This window comes from Nerophis ophidion, linkage group LG06 (assembly GCF_033978795.1).
Source record: "Nerophis ophidion isolate RoL-2023_Sa linkage group LG06, RoL_Noph_v1.0, whole genome shotgun sequence".
In the NCBI taxonomy this organism is placed as follows: domain Eukaryota; kingdom Metazoa; phylum Chordata; class Actinopteri; order Syngnathiformes; family Syngnathidae; genus Nerophis; species Nerophis ophidion.
In genome coordinates, this window is record NC_084616.1 from 55,168,544 (window position 1) to 55,193,037 (window position 24,494).

A 24,494-nucleotide genomic window follows, 5' to 3' on the forward strand; every position below is an offset into this window, starting at 1 on the left:
TGTGCGCTAAAAATACCTCCTGTGGATACATTTTTAAACTGGCATCTTACATAACTTTGGAACAGAGAAGTACTTTTCTCCCTGTTAAATAATTCATCAGCAGGATTTTAATAATTCACACATTTCTCAAACCCTCTTGCTGTCTGTTACATAAGAGCACATGACCTAAAATTCTTCTTGGTCCGCCTCCTATCAGAGCTTGAAGGCCAGCGCTTCGTCCTCCAGCCGTGTGGTGGACCCAGGCAGCTTGCCCGTCCCGGTCCAGTCTGGAATGTCTCGCAGGGGGAAGACTCGCACGCCCAGCGTTCCAGAGATGAGCCGAGAGGCCGGGCTGGAGCTGCTCAGGGAGCGGCCTGAGGAGGCGCTGTCCCCGAGCCGCCCGCAGGTTCTGGAAACGCCCGAGTCCCTCAGTGACTCTTTGTACGACAGTCTGTCATCGTGCGGCAGCCAAGGATGATGCAAACAGACTGGAGAAGTCCACTCTCATCCTGATCCAGCAACATGTAGTCATCTGGCAGGAAAGGAACCTTACAAGGAGGTGATGACTCCGCCTTGATAGCTGCTTTGCAGCAAAAAGGATCAATGTGACTTCTCAGGATTTCCCGAAAAAGTGAAACCAAAACCACCAAATGATGGTCGTTGACCTCTGTGCAAGGTGGACTCATGTACAGGACTCCAAACGCATGGCCAAGCTAACAATAGCACAAATGTCATCCTGCTAGATAGTGAGCAACATGTCTGTTCTCCCATCCTGGTTCCTTTATGTTCACATTCTTTTCCTTTTTTTTTTTATTTAATGTGGCAGTTCAAAAAAGTAAACAAGAGAATGTTCATTTTTTAAATTGTTAAAAACGGTCACATTTTTTGTGTACAAATGATTTTGTCAATCATGTTGATATTGTTTTGCGACCATGGAAGGTTGTCAGAAAAATGTCTGTTGAAAACCTAATGCATTTAAAAAGGTAATATATACCAGCAATAACATAGAAAGAGAAATGGCTACACTATTCAATGAATATGTATTTGTATTATTTATTTCAAATGTATATCATTCTCATCTTTTTGTCCTTTCTTTGAAAATGGACATGACCTCGCTTAGATGTTCATTTCCACATGTGTTGCTGTTCGTCGCCTAGATGGTAGATCCTCTGTATGTACTGCCGTTTTTCAACTTTATAATTAAAAAGGTTTTCGTTTGATCTGCACCAGTTGTATTTGCTTCACTATTGTTTTTCCTTGTGCTCTTACATGCTGCTGCCATTTGACTACAGCAACCTTTAGTTTAGCATAGAAACTCAACAATCTGCTTCAAAAATGTGAGCAAAAATGTTTTAACCTGAACAAGCCATAGGGGACTTAAAATGGAACCTTGAGAAACACCTAGTGTAACCAAAGAAGTTGATCACATGACTACAGACCGCATCTAATGCGATTTAGAAACGTTTCTAAACCCCATTAGAAAGAACATTGTAACTGTCAAAAGGGAAAGGACTTAACATGGTGCCTTGAACAACACATCAGTTATGAAGATCACAAATTTGGACCACAATGTTCTGTTTGCCAGCAAGTTTAAAATGTCAATGCAAGAATCTGCCAATCTGTTTACAGTGGTCTAAGTTCCTTGCACAACAGGAGAACTCAACTGTTTTTAGGAATTTGCTACAAAAAAGTGAGGTCAGTTACAGTGTCAATTCTGGGCTGCTAGTGGAATGGCTCTGCTCTACAGGGTAGTTTGATTGGACTTGCTTTTTCTCTCCAAATGATTTGACTTGTATTAACATAACTGCTGTCAACATAACTTAAGACTCAAAGTAAGAAAAACTAGCATGACTATGAACAATCTTAAAATAATTTTTGCATTCAACATTTATTTGAGCAAATGTATCAAATTATTAGTTTACATTTTACATCAACAAAATAAAATTCTTCACAGTATACACTCAAAAATGTTAGGATAGCATCACCTAATTTGGCAAACTAACAGATTTTTTTTGGAATTTACAGTAGGGAAAGAAAAGCTTTCCCGTTTATCATTTGTCAGAGTTGAAAAGATAACGTTAACTCACCCCTTAAGCGATGTAAAAGAAAATATTTTAAACTTTGCTGTGTCCTGGTTGAGGTCATTTTAAACATTACTTATTTGTGAAGGAATCTGGTGTCACTGTTATTGTGACACACATAAATCAAAAATTAAGCAAATCGGTGCATGTAATTATTTGACTTCAACTTAAACGATTTTCACGGTCAGAAGCTTACATGACTCGCTAAAAGGAGCCTATCAAAGTCATGGCACTAAAAAATAAGAATGATGGAAATCTTCACACAACGCTCCACGAGGGGAGGTTTGACGACACAACGCTCCCCCCTACAGGCCAAGCATGTTCACTGCAGCATTAAGTCTATTCCCTGCTCACAGCAACCTCACAGGACTAACATGAATATACATGGACACACATTCAAAACCCTTGGAAGGTGAAAAAGATGAAATTATTTTAAATCAAATAAGACCACAGGAGTTAGTTAAAGAAACAAAGACAAAAGCATCGTGTGTTGCAAATTGTGTCGTCTTTGACAGGTTGGCTTGCTTTGTCAGCCAACAATCGTCTACTTCTTTTCCTTCTTCTTATCCTGGAAAGATGAGAGAAAATGAAAGTCAACTCTGGCAGTTTGGTGTTAACAAATTCCTTAGATGTTTGATGAATGACATAGCGGGACAATGTTTACTCTGTGCGATAACAAGCATCGGCAAACATGTGACAACTGCCAAAGTACCTTGTCGTTCATGGCAAGGATGACCATCAGTTTCCTGAAGATGGTGATGAAGTCGAGGAACAAGTCCACACAGTGCCTGCACCAGGCCACAAATGTAGTTAGTTTGTGTCCTATCATGAGGACACGGGCTAACGTCCTCACCAGACGTAGTCCTTGTCTCCATTCTCTGCCTTCTCGATGATGAGCTGAGTGTCAAACAGGACGAATCCACACATGATGAGCAGGCCCAAGTACATGTGAGCCTGTGGGGGGAAAGATTCACGTCAGCTTTAACTCGGCAGTGTGCCGAACATTTAGATTTAGATAGTACTTTATTTATTCCGTCAGGAGAGTTCCTTCAGGAAAATTACACTTTGTCGCATTGTCGAGACAATGCTGCACTTACCTTCAGGAGCATCACAGATCCAAAGAACATGTTCATGAGTGACATCAGGAAGAGGATGGACAGGCCTGACATCAACATGCCTGACAACAACCAACATTGAGCAAATGTCACTTAGACCATGAGGGGAATAATACACTATAAGGACAAAAGCGTGTTTCAAAGCACATTTTGGTAATCCATTGATCCAGCAGAAGTGAAGCCAGGAACTAATTTGTTCATCTGAAATTATAAACGGACAAACCCCCTGCAGGGAGGCTAATTGATGCAACTGAAAACCCTATTTTTCAGTGAAAATATCTACTATGGTATAGACCAGTGGTTCTTAACCCGGGTTCGATCGAACCCAATGGTTTCGGTGAGTCGGCCTCAGGGGTTCGGCGGAGGTCAAAACACACCCGACTCATCCCATAAATACAAACTTCTCACTATCGGCGTATTACGGATACGGCAACAGCTGACTGATTTTGCAGGTGTGTGATTGGTTGTGAGTTTATGCAGTCGGTTTTGTTGTTTGAACAAGGTTCATGCACGGTTCATTTTGTGCACCAGTAAAAAAAAAACTTTAGTATGGGGAACATATTCACCATTAATTAGTTTCTTATTAACATGCAAATTAGTAACATATTGGCTCTTAACTAGTCATTATCAAGTACCTATTAATACATTATTCGGCATGGCCTTATTAGAACCCTAACCCTGATCCTAACCCAATAACTCTAGTCTTTGTTACTTAGAATATGTTCCCCATACTAAAGTGTTACCAAAAACATACAACTTTGTCTTGAATTAAAAAAAAACTACATTTAATTTTTCACTAAAGTAGAATTCGGTGAATGTGTAAATGAAACTGGTGGGGTTCGGCGTACCTCCAAAAAGGTTAAGAACCACCGGTATAAACAATCAGTACAACACTATGCGTAGCCTAGCAACAGTCCACCCACAATGTAGTTTATTCCTGCATGGGTTAACGAAAAAAAACAAAACGCCAAAGAGGATGTTTCGTATGTTATAATAGTGTTGCACTACTACAGCTACAATGTTTAGAGACTTCGCAGCAAAAGTGCAATTTGATTGCATCTTCCTCCAGCAGCTGTACCACGACGGTGCGTACAGTTGTGATCAAATTATTCAACCCCCACACAATTTTGGTGTTTTAGCAAGTTGGACATTTATTTCGTATTTTGTTTATAGTCATATCAAATAAAGATGTGTCAAATAGACAAATGCAACTTAAATTGTAACACTGTATTTTACAAAATACCAAAAAAGGACATTTTTCTTAGTATCTCATTGACAAAATGATTCAACCCCCTAGTTACATGCATCTTTAGTACTTAGTAGAACACCCTTTGGCAGTAATTACATCCTTCAAACGTGATACATAACCGGACACAAGCTTCTTGCAACGATCTACAGGTATTTTAACCCATTCCTCTTGGGCAAAGGCCTCCAGTTCATTCATATTCTTGGGCTTGCGTGCTGCAACTGCCTTATTCAAGTCCCACCACAGGTTTTCTATAGGATTTAGGTCTGGCGACTGTGAAGGTAACTCCAGAGTCTTCCAGCCCTTCTTCTGCAACCACTCTGATGTTGATTTGGAGGTATGATTGGGATCGTTGTCCTGTTGGAAGGTCCAACATCTCCCAAGCCTCACCTTCGTCACTGACTTCATGACATTTGCAGCTAATATATCCTGGTAGAAAATACAATTCATAATGCCTTGAACGCGCTGGAGATTCCCGGTACCTGAGGCAGAGAAACAGCCCCAGAGCATGATTGACCCCCCACCATGCTTAACAGTAGGAAAGGTGTTCTTCTCTTTGTAAGCTTTATTTTTTCTCCTCCAGACATAACGTTGATTCATAGGCCCAAAGAGTTCCAGTTTTGTCTCATCACTCCATTGAACAGTTTCCCAAAACCTTTGGGGTTTGTCCAGATGATTTTTGGCATACTGGAGTCGATTTTCCTTGTGCCTGGTAGTCAGAAGTGGGGTGCAACTGGGAGTTCTGGCATGGAGGCCTTCATCTTGTAGTGCGCGCTTATTGTCTGGGACGAAACCTGCGTACCCCCCTCTGCAATGTCCTGTTGTAGTTCCTCAGCTGTTACCTGGGGGTTTTTCACCACTGTACGCTTCAAATACCGGACAGCAGATGCACACAGCATCATCTTTCTACCACGCCCAGGTAGTGTTTCCACTGTGCCTTTAGATTTAAACTTGCGAATTATGCTCCCAACTGTCTCTTGGAATGTGTAATGTCTTTGCTATTTTCTTAAATCCATATCCTTTCTTATGAAGAGAAATTACCTCCTCTCTTGACTTCTTTGACCACTCCCTGGACTTCACCATGTTGCAAATGTACCATTGACCATCTACAAGAAGCTGAGCGTCACAGTCTTTTTCAATCAGTTTAATTGTTGCTCGTTATGGTTCTAATCACATCTACAGGTGTTTTCAACACCTGATTGAAAATACCTTATTCAAATTCTGTTCTTAAGAGATATGATCTTCAAGGGGTTGAATAATATTGTCAATGAGATATTAAGAGAAATGACACTGTTTGGTATGTTACAAAATATAATGTTGTAATTCAAGTTCGCTTTTGTCTATTTAATGCATCTTTATTTGATATGACTATAAACAAAAAAAGGAATAAATGTCCAACTGGCTTAAACACCAAAATTGTGTGGGGGTTGAATAATTTTGATCACAACTGTACAAACAGTGCCCATATAAAGAGAGCAACAGCAGCTTTCCTTTGCATTTTTTCTCTGCAGATTCTGAAACCATGACAGAATGCAGGCGGGGCATTGTAGATGAGGTAAAAAATTACAACCAAATGACAAGTATGACAACACTTAAAGACAACCCTCAGACACTTTTAAGTTACAATACTTGCTAGAGATGCATTGAAGACACTGTTCAAAGATTTGAAGAAGGCTAATTTTTTGTCCGTGACAGCAGAATAGTATGATGCCCCCCGTATGTCTGTTTTTGACCTAAAAAGTTAAGAAAAAAGGACATATTTTTCTTACTCTGTTTAATACCTTTAGACTTTTTAGTTTCCACATAAACAAGTGTAATCATTTTGAGTGAACCTTTTTCTCCCAGAATGTGTAAATAATGTTGTCCGAATACTCTGTCCATACAATGTATGCATGCAGATGCAAGGAAGCCTCACATACATAAATACAGTATATGTAGTGCTTTTAGTGTCTGGAAGTTACTTTACCTCCGAGGAACAGGTAGCTCCTGCGTTTGGCATAGAGGGCGCTGAGAGTGAAGCAAATGAAAATAACTGAGGTTCCCAAGAATGCAGTCAAAATTATGCTGCAAAAGACAGAAAAGAAGATGAAACATATGTTTGTTTATCCGTACAGAAGACACACAAAAATCCTTACAAAAAACATCCATGATAGGTTGAAAAAAAGTCACAAGAATACTTGAGAAAGCCATAAACTGCTCCCAATCAAATATTTGAACTAATAGATGTAAAAGCACGTTTAAATTATATTAGAAGGGTAAAGTTGTGTAAAACAGGTTTGCTAAATGTTACGGAGGCAACAAAAAACGTCACTGTAGGCAACTTGACAAAAGTGGAAAAGTATATTTTTTCAAATCTGCTAAACTAACTTATGTCAGGGTAATGGGATATTTGTTTTATTTTTTTAGTTCCTACGGTAAAAATTAAGACTTCACAAAATGTTTAAGAGGGCCCAACTGTACTACATAACTGCATTACATTCATTCACCATGACACTTTGAAAACCCTTAGTATTAAAGAACTAACAATAAAATAGGCATTTATGAAAATCAGACTATAAATATTAATCTTGGGCACATTTAATGACACGGCATGAACATATGTTTGATATGAAGGCTAAATAATGATGATGCCGCTCAATGTCATCACTTTTGCACCATATAAGATCCAAAAATCAGTTTTCACTGGCAAACTTCCAGAGAATGATAGTGAACACAAAATTATGTGAGATGTGGAGAGGAAATGTGAGGACAAATCGTTGCCAATGCTCTTTATGCCCGAAGATTGTTAGCTGCACAAGTTAAATATTACAGAAATGTTGGCATACCTTGGATTGACTGCGATGACAAAGTCCATGGTGGGCCCAAGTCCAACACCTGGAGGGAGAAGGGAGAAGTTCAAATTAGTTAAGGCAAGTGAGTCGTAAAATAAACAGGTCTGTCAATTAATAAACATTTTATTCAGATATATCAGAGTCGCTGAGGAATCATTTTGATTAATTACTCCACGAAATGTGTTTTCAGAGACAATACAGAGATTTTGAGTGATTCTGCACTCGGGGTATAAAAAAAAAAAACACTGATTCACAATTCTTATTTATTCAGATTCTGAATTGATCAATAATTTTCAATTCAATTTTTAAAAATATGTTTTTAGGCCATCACCGCACTTACTCTCTGTGCTTATGTTGTACGTCAGCAGCCAAGAAGGCCTTTTGTAGCTGTAATCTAGCTTTATATAACGAAGCTTTAATTATATGATTTTTGCCAAACAATAGTTTTGCGGGAATCAGTTTTAATCAAGAATTGCTTCTAAATCAAATTACCCCAAGTTCGTAATTGAGTCAAATCGTGAGTTGTTGGAGGATTCACATCGTTACTCATGACCGACCACATAAACACAAACAAAAGTACAGGAAATTAGTACTGTTGAAGAGCCATACCAAATCCCAGGTACCTGTTAAAGATGGCAAGAAAGATTGATTCACATCCAAATCACGATTCTGAATAGATTCATAATTTTTAAAATTATATATATATTTTTTTTTAAGTAATCAATTTTTAAAGGCGCTTTTTAAGTTAATCTCTGCTTATTTGCTTTGCGTGTATGTCATATGCCAGCAGCCAAAAGGTGCTTTTGTAATCTGCTTTGAAAATATGTTTATAAATCGAGAATGTTGAATCAAGAATCAATTCTAAATCGAATAGTCACCCCAAGTATCGGAATCGAATCGTGGGTTGTTGGAAAATTCACTCTAATACCCCAAGTATCGGAATCGAATCGTGGGTTGTTGGAAAATTCACTCTAATACTTTGAACTGGCATCTTTGAAACTATAGTTATACTTATTGCCCCAGACGCATTTGCTGATGTTGGAGTAATGTGTTTTAACACATTAGTTAATTCTGACAAAATAAAAATGTTATGAGTCAGGGTACCAGTAAGGAAGGCGAATCCAGCGAGGATAGCCAGCCTCTTCTTCTCCGTCTGTGGGTTGTGTGGTGTCATGGCGAGCCAGATCATCATTCCCAGAGATCCCAGAGCAGACAGCATTCCTCCCTGATGACCACAACACAGTCAAGGTGAGAGGAGGACCGAACACACATTACTCTGCTATTCAAACATTCATCGTGCCTTCGTCCAATCGTGAACAGACATTTTACTCCATCCATTCCTTTTCTACCATTTCCGCTTCACAATTCAACCTCAGCGTGTTCCGGGTAACGCGGGGAAAAGGGTTGACTACACCCTGGATCTGTCACCAGTCAACCACAGCGCATATACAAACCTTTGACCTTTAAATCAAGTTTTATATGTAATTTTTGTGGATACATCAACACATTTTAGGTGTGTGACAACAAATTTCTAATGCAATATATCTTAAAACATTTGATAGCATTTAAAGAGCTTGGAAAAAACTTTCCGATGGTACTTTCAAGAACCATAGCGATAAGCCAAATATTAAGAAAGTTACGAATTTTTGAAGTTAAAAAAATCAATCGCTTTTTGTGTTGATTTATCCAATAAGACAATAGAAAAATGTGTAACCTATATTTTGGAAAATGAACTTCAAAACATCATAGCTCCCTTATTATTTGTTATAAATGCATGAAATAAAAAGCAAATGGTTAATTTATTTAGTTCAGTAACACAAATAAAATCACTTAAAATGAAAAGAATATTTATTATAATTTTATTTAATTAATTACGGGGCAAGAGCATACAAGCATACCGTTTTAAATACATTTTGTGAATGGTTTAAAAAACATCATAAAACACCATTTTGAGTGAATAATTGTCCATTAATATGAGTTTTAGATGCATCACAATTTGCAAATGGACGATTAAAAAATTGATTCGTAAACGTCATTAATCGATAGTAGATTTATTTTTTGTTAATAATGTAATGCAGACAGTTCTAAATTTTGGCTGACCGCAGCGAGCTACCTGCCCGAGAGATCCGACCAGCTCCTTTATTTTAGGGCACTTATGCTCCAGTTTTATACACATTTCCATTACTTGAATAAATGTGGGAATTAATTTATTTATTTCTTATTACATAAGCACTGTTTTAAAAAGTTGTGATAAAAACGCTTATTTGGTGAAACAAAAAGAATAGTAAAACTGCATTAATATACATGAATTAAAGATGGATCAATAGTGGATTTTTAATCGAATCGTGAGGTGCACAAAGATTACCACCATTACTGACCATAATGGAGTTTTTCTGGATAAAATTTTACACAATTTTTGTAGATTTTAATGTTGGTGCGCATGGACAGTTTTAAGTAGCACATAAAACATGTTTTAATGCTCAGATTGATTTAATATTTCAGGTTTGCATAGATATACAATAACAGTATACAAACTTCTTAAATTATAAGTAAAGTATTGCAAACTTATCTTAAGTGTATAATGTTGTATGATCTTGAGGTATACAATTGTATAATTGTGTGTTGATTAATGGCTATTCCAGAAATCAGACTCAGGAATTTCAAAGTCGAGGCACTTCTACGAAATGTGAACTACGTCAATAACCTCTGTATTCTTCAATTAGTCCAAAAATAACACCCCCCAGAAAATAATGACGCACATTGCAAACCACCTTGATTTGAGCAGGCACTAGCCAGAGATTTAATGGAGATAAGTAGGTCAGCGGTCAATTGTCACATACCTACTACATCTTTAAGACTATAAAGCAAGTTAAATTAGATTATGCAGAGAAATCCAGGCCAAATGTATTTTTATTACCTGGAAGAGACGGGTGACCACATGGACATAGGAGCCAGCTGCAGCCAGAAGCATACACACAGCCAAGCTGGAGTAGACATTCTTCAAGTGCACCTGGGTGGAATGAGATCTGCAAGACAAAAAGCATTGATAAGGGATGTTGATGCAGATTAGGAGCAGGTTTATAATCCTTCACATTACGTACATTTGGGAGAACTTGAAGAGAGCGTCAAAGTTGATGTTGCGATCAAACACATTCATGATGGAACAGGAAGCTGAGGTCTGAGAAAGGGGAATTTTTCAAGGTTTCATTATTGCTCACGATGAAGACCAGCCTTAAAAAGTAACAAGCCTTTCTTTTGCAACAATGACAATGTTTACTCTCACAAACTTCACTTTATCACCGGTTATTTACTTTGTGTCGAACCTTTGAAAGTGACTTGAGTACAGCAGTAACACATAACCCATGTAGACACTCTGCTATTACTAGACTTTATGAAGACAAAGTATTTTTATAATTTGATCCAAACCAGGGGTCTGCCACATGCGGCTCTTCTGCCTCCTTGTTGTGGCTCCCTCAGATGTTTAAATCCCAACGTGAGAAAAAATAGAATTTTTAAAAAGAGTTGTATAATTTCTAAGTGTTTGTGAGGCTGTGAATGTGCACAGGCTGAGACATGAGGTGTAAGGGAGGCAAATGAAAGTGTTCAGTTCAGCTTCTGGAGTGCACAACCCCTTGGGCAGAGGTGGGTAGTAACGCGCTACATTTATTCTGTTACATCTACTTGAGTCACTTTTGGGATAAATTGTACTTCTAAAAGTAGCTTTAATGCAACATACTTTTACTTGAGTATATTTATAGAGAAGAAACGCTACTTTTACTCCGCTCCATTTATCTACATTCAGCTCGTTACTCGCTACTGATTTTTATCGATCTGTTAATGAACGCTTTGTTTGTTTTGTCAGACAGACCTCCAAAGTAGGATCTATCGCAAGCCTGCGTTTCACCAATCAAATGCAGTCACTGGTGACATTTGACTCCGTTTCACCAACCAAATGCAGTCACTTGTGACATTTGACTCCGTTTCACCAATAAAATGCAGTCACTGGTGACGTTTGACTCTGTTTCGCCAATCAAACAGAGCCAGGCGGTCACATGATTAACGGCATTTTTTTTTTCTATAAACCTTTATTTATAAATTTCAACATTTACCAACAGTTAAGAATAATAATCAAAGTACAAAAACAGTACAAAACAGTATAAAAACCGTACAAAACAGCAACAGGGGGTTATAAATTAAAAGTAACTAAAATAGAATGCAAAAAAATATATATATAAAATAAACAAAGTGCAAAGCCATATGCTCACTCAATCTCAGTAAATAACTTAAATTTGAAACACATAGAGGTGTAACGGTACGTGTATTTGTATTGAACCGTTTCGGTACGGGGGTTTCGGTTCGGCACGCGGGTGTACCGAACGAGTTTAAAAGCAGAAGTCTTCACAAGCTGCTCTGCTTTCTGCCTCTGTGGCTCTGTCTCGCAGCAAGTATTGTCCCGCCCACACAACCATCTGATTGGTTACATACAAAGCCAATCAGCAGTGTGTGTTCAGAGCGATGTAACAGCCAATCAGCAGTGCTTATTCAGACTTCAGTGCGATGTAGTCAATGCTTTAGCGTCGAGCAGGGGAGCAGCGCACTCTACCCAAATTATACTGAACACTTCCCTGTCACAACTATTACTAACATCACTATGAGCCCGTTGACCTTCTAGAAACTTAAACTGCAGCTCAGCTAGCTCACAGTATAGGCTTGAGCTGAGGGCTAATTAGCTTTTAGCGTAACGTTAGCTCATTTTGGTGTGTGCGTATGTGTGCGCGTGTGTGAGTGTGCGTGTTTTAGGGGCAACAAAGCCCTGTCTGTCTGTTATTTCATTGAACTCCATTGTGTTTAGAGATGAATAGTCTCTCCTATTGCAATTGTACTATTTTTTTAGCTACAGTTACATTATTCATTAGTAATGTAGCAGCCTAGTTTTGAATAGTAGGGTCCCTGCTATCACACGTTGAAAAAAATACAACATTTACATGATAAAAGTCAACTACAGGCTTCCCAAATGCTGTAATAAATCAAGCATGATGAGTTGACATTAAACAGTTTCAATGGAAACTGTTTAATGTTGCACTTTTTATATGTAGAAGAAAGGTTTTTTTATTTTATTTGATCAAAGCAACAACTTGAGGCAGTTTAATGTGGATTAACGTGGGCAGAATTATTACAGTGTTCCCAATGTTAAAAGGATAAAGCCATTGTTTACAAATTTGGTAAATATATCACCAAAAAATTTATATTTTGTTGTTTTCTTACTGTACCGAAAATGAACCGAACCCTGACCTCTAAACCGAGGTACGTACCGAACCGAAATTTTTGTGTACCGTTACACACCTAGGAGCACAGCATCATCGTTTTCACAGCTTTTTGGTTGTTAGAGGTAGTGTTTTAATGTAGAGTTCTAAATCTTTTTTAAAGGCACAAAAAACAGGTCAGTAATTGAGAAACTTACATTTATGACTATAAAACTTAGCCAGTAGTATAATGAGGTTGCAAAGGTCAAATTCATTTGTAAATATTTTTTCAATACAGTGTAAAACCAAATATATTATATTATTTAATATATATTATTGTTTTAGTTGCTTAAGAGATATTCCTGCTCTGAATTTGTTCATTGCTATTTTTATGTTTTTGTGCATTACTTGTTGTCGTCGTCATTAAATGAACAGGTTACTCATCAGTTACTCAGTGCTTGAGTAGTTTTTTCACAACATACTTTTTACTTTTACTGAAGTAAATATTTGGGTGACTATTCCTTACTTTTACTTGAGTAATACATCTCTAAAGTAACAGTATTCTTACTTGAGTACAATTTCTGGCTACTCTACCCAACTCTACCCTTGGGTAAGCGAACCATGAATAGGATGGATAAATGGTTTAAATTCTACATAGACAGATTGGTTTCCTGTAAAATCAAAACGATGAAAACTTTTAAAAGCGTATATGCTGTTAAGTTTTGCAGCTTTACTCAATTTGTCTTCAGTAAAAGAGGCAGTAAAATGTAACCTTTGAAAGTAAAGGTTACAGACCCCTGGTCTAAGTTCTTCGTACCAAGTATCGCTCTTGTGAAACACGGACGTATTCTGCAAATATAATACAAACCCTGTTTCCATATGAGTTGAGAAATTGCGTTAGATGTAAATATAAATGAAATACAATGATTTGCAAATCCTTTTCAATCCATATCCAATTGAATGCACGACAAAGACAAGATATTTAATGTTCAAACTCAAACGTTTTTTTTGCAAATTAAAATTAACTTAGAATTTCATGGCTGCAACACGTGCCAAAGTAATTGGGAAAGGGCATGTACACCACTGCGTTACATCACCTTTTCTTTTAACAACACTCAATAAACGTTTGGGAACTGAGGAAACTAATTGTTGAAGCTTTGAAAGTGGAATTCTTTACCATTCTTATTTTATGTCGAGCTTCAGTCGTTCAACAGTCCGGAGTCTGCGCTGTCGTATTTTACGCTTCATAATTCGCCACACATTTTCGATGGGAGACAGGTCTGGACTGCAGGCGGGCCAGGAAAGTACCCACACTTTAACTATGAAGCCACGCAGTTCCAACACGTGGCTTGGCATTGTTTTGCTGAAATAAGCAGGGTCGTACATGATAACGTTGCTTGGATGACAACATATGTTGTTCCAAAACCTTAATTAATGATGCCTTCACAGATGTGTAAGTTACCCATGCCTTGGGCATTAATACACCCCCATACCATCACAGATGCTAGCTTTTGAACTTTGCGACTATAACAATCCGGATGGACATCACGTGCACAGTTTCCAAAAATAATTTGAAACGTGGACTCGTCAGACCACGGAACACTTTTTCACTTTGCATCAGTCCATATTAGATGAGTTCGGGCCCAGCGAAGCCGGCGGCGTTCCTAAATGTTGTTGATAAATGGCTTTCGCTTTGCATAGTAGTTTCAACTTGCACTTACAGATGTAGCGACCAACTGTAGTTACTGACAGTGGTTTAATGAAGTGTTCCTGAGCCCATGTGGTGATATCCTTTACACACTGATGTCGGTTTTTGATGCAGTACCGCCTGGGGGATCAAAGGTCTATAATATCAACGCTTACGTGCAGCGATTTCTCCAGATTCTCTGAACCTTTTGATGATTTTACGGACCGTAGATGGTAAAATCCCTACATTCCTGGCAGTAGCTCGTTGAGAAATGTTGTTGTAAAACTGCTTGACAATTTGCTTACAAATTGGTGACCCTCGCCCCATCCTTGTTTGTGAATTACTTAACATTTCATGGAAGCTGTTTTTATACCCAATTATGGCACCCACCTGTTCCCAAGTAGCCTCTACACCTGTGGGATGTTCCAAATAAGTGTTTGATGAGCATTCCTCAACTTTATCAGTATTTATTGCCAGCTTTCCCAACTTCTTTGTCACGTGTTGCTGGCATCAAATTCTAAAGTTAATAATTATTTGCAACAATTTTTTTTATCAGTTTGAACATCGAATATGTTGTCTTTGTAGCATATTCAACTGAATATGGGTTGAAAAGGATTTGCAAATCATTGTATTCTGTTTATATATTTACATCTAACACAATTTCCCAAACCATAAGGAAACGGGGTTTGTACTATCATTTATCGTTTTCGCTTTGCATGATTACCGATTAAGTCATCTTCTCACCAACATTGTTATTACAAAAGCTAGAAAATGATATTTGGTCTGTTACAGAAGACATAAATGTGTGTTTGGCTTTGTGTCGTACAACTGTGTGCTAAGTATCTAAACTAGCACAAATCAAGAAACGAATAGACACAGGACAGTTGGTTTTACGATGAAATGACCGTCAAATATAGGATATTTACGTATTATTAACACAAATAAGTATTTTTAAATGTGAAAAACATACACTGCGCAACAGCTTGTTTGTCGGCTGCTGAGTGTTATTAATAGCTAAAGGTGCTAGCCAAATTCGCTATCATAACAGCAGACTGCTAAGCGAGCTGGTCTGTGGCCACAATGCAGTATCTCGACAATTAACCAAAACACATGGAAATTACACCCAAAATCCAACAGTCCGATGTTTTCTCGAGTAATGTAAGTTCCGTTCACCTGTTCTGCGCTCCGATGGGTCGTTTTGTGTGCCGTTCTACTTTCTGTCTCGGGTTGATTCGTGGGAGCTAAACTGGACGTGTCACATAGGGCCTGCTGACGTCACCATGGAAACGCCCAGAAAATTGCAGACCTATTTCCGGCTAGAGGATGGCACAATAAATGATAGAAATGTCCAACGTCAAATGAGAATCACACGACGGCGACTTTGGTTTAGGGTAACGCGTAAGAATAAATGCGGATCTGTAATAATATCACAAGCTAAATTGAAAAGTGCTTCGCAGTTTGTCACCGAGTACCTAAAATGGCCGACACCTTACACTGCACCACCATCACTGGTAGCAAGAGTACACGCCCGCTGTCCGCCTACTGAAAACAACAAAAACAAGGATTCAACCTTTACTTCTGGAGACTTTTATCACTCAAGATGGACTGAAAAAATTGACAAGCTTTATGTAGACGCTATTATGAAATGTACACAGGCCTCAAAGCTCAAATGTTGGAAATTGAACACTGTTTTTACGTATTTTAATTATTATCCCTTTTTCATTACCTTAACACGAACTACTGTTTAGATTAACCCAAATTGGTCACTTATTTAGATGTTAAGGTAAATATTTTAATTTTCCTGAAGGAATCAATTAAAGTACTATTATTGCGTTCTGTGTTAAGAATGCATCGTATAGTTGTGACATTACAACACATATATGGCACTTTTTAAAACAAACCTGAAAATGCAAGGTTGATAGGTGGATAGTGCCCTAATATGACGTGGTGAGAAATGCTCTCTAAACTGTGATGGATAAAAGTGTCAAAAACATCATCAGTGCTATCGCGCAAACTGGTGATGACGTCATACAAGTGTGATTGGATTCTAGTAAATTGTGGAATATCATTGCTTTTCTGTCAAAAATATCATCCTTAAGCAATTGCGTTGAAGGTTGCAATTTTTACTTTAAAGTTCCGATTGAAAAATTGTTAATTAACTCATCCGGCATTTGTTATCCATCCATTTCCTACCGCTTGTCCCTTTTAGGGGCGCTGGAGCCTGTCTCAGCTGCATTCGGGCAGAAGTCGGTGTACACCCTGGACAAGTCGCTCTCTCATCGAAGCATTTTATTTGACCCTATATATTATGATTATCTACATTTGTGCATTTACATACTATACTTTAGGTTTTTTTCACATATAACTTGCAATATATGTTTTTTTATTTAACGCTCCTTTCAAATTGGTGATTAACTTGCTGTATAATATATTGACGTAGGGGAAGAAAATACACAAAAGCACTCATACAGGAAAATAGAACCAATTTTTATTGCTAATAAAAATTGGTAGCACCTTGTGTTTTATAGTTTTGGTCAAATATGGTAGACACAGTGATTTACATTTTAAACACAAAGACAAATACTTTGGGTCATCACAAAAGGTACATTTCAATTGTCTTTTTTAAAACTACTTGACATGCAAACAATAATTGCATTAGGCATTAAACATCACAGAAAACACCAGGAGACATACCCAAAATAAAAAAAAACACCTAAAATTGAAAGATGTTGAGTGACTGACAGCTGAAATAACATGTATGTATTGATTGAACTGCAGATGTAATTTGGACTTTTATTGAACTTTAGGCACAGATACTGTATTACCTTTAAACACAAGGTCAGCCTTCAAGTTAATAAGTGGAATATAAACCATACAACATGTTGAGCAATTACTGGACGATACAGATTTTGGCCAATAAATATAGAAAAACACTCACATAAAAAAATGGGACATTTTCAAGTGTTACAATGCAAGTACCACAGCCTCATGGCTTCACACTTGCTTACGACAGTGTTTCCTCATGCCCAGCATGATGCATCCAATCTCTTTCAGGCAGATCACCTCTATTGGTCTCAATTTTAGAAAGGCACCGTTTTAGATTTAAGCACTGTCTGTAAAAAAAAGTGTCATATAATGATCAGAAAACTATAAAGTTTGATTGAATCTGTGGTATTCATGATCATGCTATGTGCCAACAATATTCCAGTGTGTACAGTCATATAAAGGGTATTTTTGCCCTGTTTTTCAATCTAAAACTCATATTAAATTCAATTAAAGAATGTCATGGAGAAAACATGAATGTAGAACTGTACTAATAAAACACATTTGTTTTGATGTTTAACTTTAGATAAGGCTAATGTTGATGTACTCATTGGAATTATTGACAAAACTGACTTGCATAGAACAGTTTACAAAAATAGATTCTCCTATCAAAAAATGTATAATGTATAAAATCTGGTGAAAATGTTAAAAAATATGTTTTAAGTCGTTCGTTAAAGGCACACTCAATAAAACGACGTTGGGCATACAGGCTTCTTATTTGCCAAAACAAGCATTGCACTGTTGACACAAACAGGAGTGATTTTGATGGTGGCGCTTTGGTTGTTGTTTGCCCACTCTGGTGGTGATTTCCAATAGTGGTTGGCGTGATCAAGAGCATGCTAAATGCCTTCGAATGCACTCTGTAAATTGAGGCACAGATTTTGTGCTTTATAGGCCTGGAATTTCCTTAAGCCCGTGTTAATGTCATTGTCTAACAGAGGATTTTGTGCGGAGGTGGGAATAAACAACATCCCAACAGCTCAGGTTACAATGTGTGATATGCGGTTGCATTGCAGCTGGAGAGGAGCTCTACAGGGGCTGCTTGCTGAGCAGCTTAATGTCCGCGAAGCTGGTCCAACTGGGTGTAAACGTTATCCGCTTGGCTAAGTTCTTCAAACACGGGCAAGAGGTTGAGGAGTTCAGCATCATCCACGTCATCAAACCATGACAAGACAGGGACCTAAGGGCAACACAGGGACACTTACAAGGGCTTCAACTTAACTAATTGCAGAGGTAGGTAATTGTTCTGCTTCAAAATGGATATTTTTGACCAAAGAAATGTGTGATCTCAATTTTTTTTTAACCTTTGTTCAGTTAAGTTAAATTGAGATTAGGAATGTCCTTTTCAAGAGAGTCCTGCCATAAGTATTCAGATACTACAATGGGTATTACTAGGAGCAAGGTAGGAGAAATGTCTTGCCCAAGGACACAACAGCAGTGAAAAGAATGGCAGAATCTGAATTTGTACCAGAAAACCTCCAGTTCCCAAATGACCGCTTTACCATCTGAGCCACGCCACCCTACAAGTAATTCTACATCTGTCTAGAATATGTCTCAAGCAATAAAACTATTTGAACTATGCATTAAACCTGAGACTTGGACAAATATTTAGTGTCTAATCTGTCACCCCAGTCCTACTTCTCAACTAACAAAATATGAGAACTTTATCATAATTTGGTGTTATAATAATCCAATTGGAATACTGCCACTATTACATATAAAGTGTTGCATTCCGTCAAAAAAAACCAAACAGCTAACAGTCAAATTTATCTATAGCGACTACCCAAGAGAAAATGCAAAATGGGCTACTGTATGCAGATTGGGAGCCATTTTGGGCCAGGCTTCCCAATGGATGGAGCCATTACGAACTTACATTTTGAAGCTGGATACGGGATGAGACGTTAGTATTGATGGTATTTTATTGAGACAGCAAGAGTAGAGAGTTGCTGCTAACGGATTCGTTAAAAGTTTGAGAACAATTGAGAGAGAATACTCGTTGGCACGGAACAATATGACGTGCATGCAAATGTTCGTAGTAGGTTTAAGTAAACCGCAAGTAAGCTTCATCTTTAATTTGATATTTACTAAATTATTAAACATAAGTATTATGTAAAAAAGCAATTAATTACAAGAAAATAATTAATAATATGGCAAGTTTATCCTAAAAAGAGTAAACAATTTTAGAATACCAGTAATTGAGACTCCATCTATTAACATCATTGCAGCAAATGTGGATATTAGTGGCTGCGATAAAAAGTGAGAAAACCATTCTGGGAAACAAAACAGGTAGCCGCTATAGCCAAGGTTTATAACACTACTTTTCTCTACATGGGAAAGATTTGTGGCCACTAACACAAGTTTGACTGTACTTGCTTGTTTAACAACATTTGATGCATCATAGTTTCACATCAACAGGGCTACTTAGAGCGGATTCAAACTCACAGCATTATCCGGGTGAAAGATGTAGGAGGCGGGAGAATTGTCCAAGATTAGGGTTTTGTGGAGATCCCGGCCCAGGCGGCTCAGATCCTTCACATAGCAGCCCTGATGGAAGACACAAGATTCCCGGAATAGCCGAGCCCGGAAGACACCACACTGGTCTAGCAGGTCCGTCACTGGGTCAGCGTACTGGTGGAGGTCAGTGAAGAGTAAGGGAGAAAGTGAGGGGAGCTACTGAGGAAACTAACATTTCAACAACTACAGTATGAGCACACAAACTAATCATGTAAAGGCAGCTACTATCATAGTGTAAAGATTACCAAGGAGACACAGAATGAGATCAGACATTAAACCATAGCTGGTAATACACATGTGGAGAGGACTAAATTGTGAAGTCTACCTTTGCCAGACTGGCAGTGAAGAGCACACACTCAAACAGCTCCCCCATTCGCTGCAGGAACTCATCTACATACGGCCTCTTCAGCACGTACACCTGGGAACACAGAGAGCGTCAGTAAGTGTATGGTCAGTGATTACGTCACAGTAAGCTTATTTAGTCTATTGTCAGAAAATCAGAGGCATTCCTTCCTTCCATTAGCTGCTGATGGTCACCTCCTGAAACAAGTAATCAAGAATAGGCCTTGCCAGTATTAACCAGCCTATCCTGGATTACTTGAACCAGGCAGAGGCCTGCACAGATTCCTTTGCAGCATACGACATCCCAGGGATCACATTTAGTCAGTCAAGAACATGTTTTACATGTTGCGTAAGTCTCAGTTAGCATCAACAGTGAATTGCACAAAGTCTGTTGACAACATTGTCCACAGTTAACAATGTGGTCATCGCCTATTGACAACATCTAGGATGGTCGAGGTTGAGGTTGTTCCCGCTACTGTTCCTATCCTGGTAATATTCCTTGTTCAACATCTGGCCAGTAGAGGTCTCTGCACAGCTATCATCAGCCAGGAGACCCATCCCTTCCAGCTCAGTGACTGCTGCTCTTTGCAGCAGTCACACGACCCCAGCACCCACTGAACCAGTGAGGCAAACACACTTGCACAGTAGCTTACCTGGTGTGTGGTCCCCTCTATCTCAACAGGCACGATGAAGTCTGCATTGTTAATTGGCTGGAAGGGGAAAACAAAGAGGAGACGGTTGGCATGCGCATGCTCGTGAACCCCGTGTGTATGCTCACATGGCGTTACATAACAGCTGAACACTTGGATGCCACACTGCTACCATAAATAACATGGCATTGACTTCACAAACATAATGTACTTCATGCTTTACAGACGCTGATTTGATAAACTTTCATCTGCATTTACAACAACCTTATAAACCCCATTTAGAGCTTGAATAAACAGAAGTATGTACTAAATGTTACTTTTTGTCACTTAAGAGCGCATCTTGAAAGGTCCAAACACAGAAAACATTTGGATTAAAAAATGCATGTAAACATTTTTACCCACCTTGAAAGAGCTGTGCACCAGCGTCTCATCCAGATCTATGACCACGCAGATCTTTCCTTGGTCCTGGACATTCACCTCAGGCAGGAGGCTGGGTTCACACAACTAAGAACACACACATACTTCTGAATGCTACTTTCATCTCAGTCATTTGACCAGTGTGTGCTTTGTTCGTAAATTAAGAGCATGACAGTCACAGAAATGGCGTAATTCACATGAAAACCAAAGCTTTATTGTTTATGGCAAGCACATTTAACAAGGTGGGGCATACCCTTTTTTTGCAAGGCACTGTAACTAAAAAAACAGTATCATACTTGTGCAAATAAAGGTCAGAAATATTAAAGTGGAATAACTGTTTATTTTGGGTCCCAGCTGTCTATCTGTTTTTAAATTTTAGAATCAAAACAGGTTCCCCTTTAAAATTATCATATGGGACATAAAAATACATGGAATTCAAATTATGTGTCACTGTGAGCTTTGCTATTCATGTCTGCTAACATGCATATCATTGAGAGGTAAAGATTACGACAAGGGATCTCATGAATATGCCTCGAATGGTGATGAAAAATATAATCAAGATGACCGCATCCACAAACATGCAGTAAACGCTCTGTTCCTTATTTTTTCTATCCTCTCCACTTCAGCAATTTTGAAGCAAATAATCACCCGTTGAATAGCCGATACTCATGCCTGCTTTAATTCTTATTATCCAGGCAGAATCAACATTCCACACACGCCGTTTAACATTTACAGATGTGTTATCATATACATAAACAATGTTGTGTTGACACGTGCATGTATTCAGAATCATTCTCAAAACTATGTAACATCAGGTATTTGCACGTCTTGTGGGATTCTAATGAGTTGAAACATTTTGACAGCGATGTGGTAGTTTTGATTGACATTGTCAGAGAGGAATTAATACAACAATAGGCTTATTGTGAAAGATTGCAGGGCTGTAAAAATGTTTTCATACCGAGCCATTATTGGATCTGATTAGATTTTGCGGGTGAATCTAATGATTTGCCTGGTAAGTTTATTTCAGTGTGATTGTAATTGTTTCTGGAATGAGAATTGTGTTACCTTGACAACTGTCCCATTTTCCTGTGCCTCCAACAAGGCCTGCTGGGAGGGTGGTGGCAGTGGTGGGGGTAGTTTTGGGCCATCCTGAGCTTGGAGGCAGCAGAAGAGTGCTTTGAAGATGTTACAACTCCGAGGCTGCTTCAGGGCAGAGCGGCTCACCTGGCCTGTTCAAACACACAGACAGGGAAAATGGACAGTAATTAAAATGTGTTTTTTTTCTTGGACATATACAGGTTACAACCAGTCATCAAGAATGAAATAGTCTTAGTCTAGTTTTAGGAATCGGAGCTTGCAACATTTGCAAACATGAGCGTACGCCGTCCATCTGAAAGCCTGCAACATGAAATCTGGTTTTAATGCGGCTGCCTCTGCTGCTGCAAATGGCCGATGCTGGTTATGTAATCACAGAGGGCGGGAAAACCCACACTTTACAGCAGTACTTTTGACAGAAAGCACAGACAGAGAACATTCCAAGGCCTTTTCTATTTCCCCCGGCCAGCGGTCACACCTCTACAAGCTGTGATCAGCTATTGCTATTTTGATCGTTCCAAAGACCTCTTCTGTGATCTGTACAGGTTCAATCACGCCCCACGATGCAAGGCCTACTCAAGGTTCCTAGAAAGAGGAACTGTTGTAAAACAGCCTCAAAGTGTGCTGATCCAGCTGTGTATTTCATCGTGTGTAATCTGTGCTAACCCTCCATGCTGTAAAGACAGCAGGCAGAACACACACACTGTGTAAGAGACAAAGAACACAGATACTCATTTGTTGATTGACAGTCACAAACAAAAGCCTTTCAATACAATGATTTGTTACCTGATCTGCCTACAGGAAGACTAATGAGAGTGTATTTCAGTTATCCTCTGCTGCTGGACGCCTGGGAAGAAGACTATTTCCACAGACAAATCCAATGCCCTTCTATCTGTAAGAGCTACTCTTTCCTAAACACACTGTGCCTGGTTACTGAGGCAACACTACGTGCAATCATGCATTGTGCGCTACATTAACAAGCAAAACATGAATCAGGCAGCTGAGCCGCTTTCAAGGCCAAGAAAAGCGCACAAACAGAATCTTTGAACGGCGTCACAATGGGCGTGTGCGGTGGGGGGTGTGCATTCCGCTGTCAGCACCGCGGCACCTGGTTTTTCTATACACATTTTCCAATGGCAGCGTGGTTATTTACGGTGTTTGGTGGCTTCATGCAAATACTCAAAAAAGCCAGGCAATCCCTTCGTAATTTGACCCGCTGTGAGGCTGCCGATTGCGGCGGCACTTTAGCCTGTTATTCTCGTAGTAAGTGTGGGTTTGTGCCAAACTAGCTGCAACCTGAGAGACACATGCATACTGAGCAACTTGGTTTTGGGAACACTAATGTTTGCAGCAATGATCACAGCAGCGCATGATAAGAAGTCCGGGAACTTCAAAGTTGCGATCAAATTCGAATTGAGTGCGCAATCCGTAGTTTTATTTTCAACTCATTGCGACTGTCTTGTGCACCCTCAATTGTGAACAGAAGCATTAAAAGCGTGGATTGCAGATCAAAAGAAGGAGGAATGATGGTTAACACAACACCACGTCGACTCGCCTGTTTTTGTTGACACTTGGACGTCTTCTTTCTGCACTTGGGTGATAACAGAACTTTCCATCTGACAATCACAGAGCCCTCAAATTCCACAAAACCTGACCCCGGGCGCTGATGGGCATCCCTCATTGGGTTTTGTCTTCACGGACCAATCAAGTAGTCACCCAGCTCGCCTGTCAGCCGCCTCGGTGAGAGTGGCGTCGATAAGGCTGGCTTTCTGGATTTCCCCGCCGTTTTTCCTCGCTCTTCTTCCTTCGCAGACCGAACGAGGAGGAGGGAAAGGCACATGGATATGTTCCCCGGGTGATGTATGGGAGTCCGTCGGTGACCACCCCCTCGGTTTTCCTGAGCTATTCGGTGGTGATACGAGCGGGCAGCCGCCTTCTCCCGTCGCCGCCAAGTCGTCACTTTCGCAGCAACAACATGGAGAATCCAGGCGCGAGGAGGAAAACAACCGAGGAAATGGGGCAAGGGTGGCCGGTTTCAAGCTCCCCCTTACTACACGTAAACAACACCGGCCGGACGATTGGAAAGAGCAAGAAAAAAGCTCCCAGCTCGGCGTTGGAGTGACTTCCCACGCCAAAAAAGTTGCCTCTCGGGCGAAGTGTGGTGTAAAATATTAGTTTTGTCATATATCCAGCGCGTTGTTTTTCTCCTGTTGGGACTCGGCGGGTGCCCTGAAACCGACCAGCTTTTCTGATTGGAGAGGCCATGGTGAAGGGGCGTGGTCAAGGCATTCCTCCCCATCCTGCACGCGCCACATTCCGGCGCTGCTCCCGCTATATGGAGCTTGTTTGTGTTTATTATTAGATAAACACAAATAAACGTCACCACCACATGTTAATGAATGTTAAGTCAACGTGCCATGCCCCTTTTCGCTTATGCTCGGAAAAAAGCAATTTACACACGTTATCCGTCA

At 39.3% G+C, this 24,494-nt stretch overlaps 3 protein-coding genes across 8 annotated transcripts in view; 1 reads left to right on the forward strand and 2 right to left on the reverse strand.

Annotated features, from left to right (window-relative positions):
• nckap5l (NCK-associated protein 5-like) overlaps positions 1-1,302 on the forward strand; it is an 85,530-nt gene extending 84,228 nt beyond the window's left edge. For all 5 annotated transcript variants that reach the window (XM_061904307.1, XM_061904306.1, XM_061904310.1 and 2 more), the window contains one exon: positions 197-1,302. In XM_061904307.1, coding sequence (XP_061760291.1) covers positions 197-457 — 261 coding nt within the window. In that variant the 3' untranslated portion in view covers positions 458-1,302. The remainder of the gene's footprint in view (positions 1-196) is intronic.
• A 546-nt stretch (positions 1,303-1,848) lies between these two features.
• Positions 1,849-15,592, reverse strand: tegt (testis enhanced gene transcript (BAX inhibitor 1)). Of its 2 annotated transcripts, XM_061904317.1 has the most exons (10): positions 15,356-15,579; positions 10,354-10,430; positions 10,170-10,278; positions 8,357-8,477; positions 7,247-7,295; positions 6,388-6,485; positions 3,158-3,237; positions 2,914-3,014; positions 2,773-2,848; positions 1,849-2,628 (listed from the first exon to the last, which is right to left on the reverse strand). In XM_061904317.1, the coding sequence occupies exons 2-10, from the start codon at positions 10,407-10,409 to the stop codon at positions 2,605-2,607; spliced, it is 714 nt and encodes a 237-aa protein (XP_061760301.1). In that variant the 5' UTR covers positions 10,410-10,430; positions 15,356-15,579; the 3' UTR covers positions 1,849-2,604. The 2 variants fall into 2 exon arrangements, with proteins under 2 accessions (XP_061760301.1, XP_061760302.1); XM_061904318.1 differs by lacking the exon at positions 10,354-10,430 and having other exon boundaries at positions 15,356-15,592.
• A 1,056-nt stretch (positions 15,593-16,648) lies between these two features.
• ctdsp2 (CTD (carboxy-terminal domain, RNA polymerase II, polypeptide A) small phosphatase 2) lies at positions 16,649-24,228 on the reverse strand. The gene is made up of 7 exons (XM_061904321.1): positions 23,579-24,228; positions 21,994-22,157; positions 20,914-21,015; positions 20,515-20,571; positions 19,845-19,937; positions 19,448-19,633; positions 16,649-18,185 (listed from the first exon to the last, which is right to left on the reverse strand). Exons 1-7 carry the CDS (start codon positions 23,637-23,639, stop codon positions 18,060-18,062), a joined length of 789 nt encoding a protein of 262 aa, XP_061760305.1. The 5' UTR covers positions 23,640-24,228; the 3' UTR covers positions 16,649-18,059.
• Between the last annotated feature and the right edge of the window lie 266 nt (positions 24,229-24,494).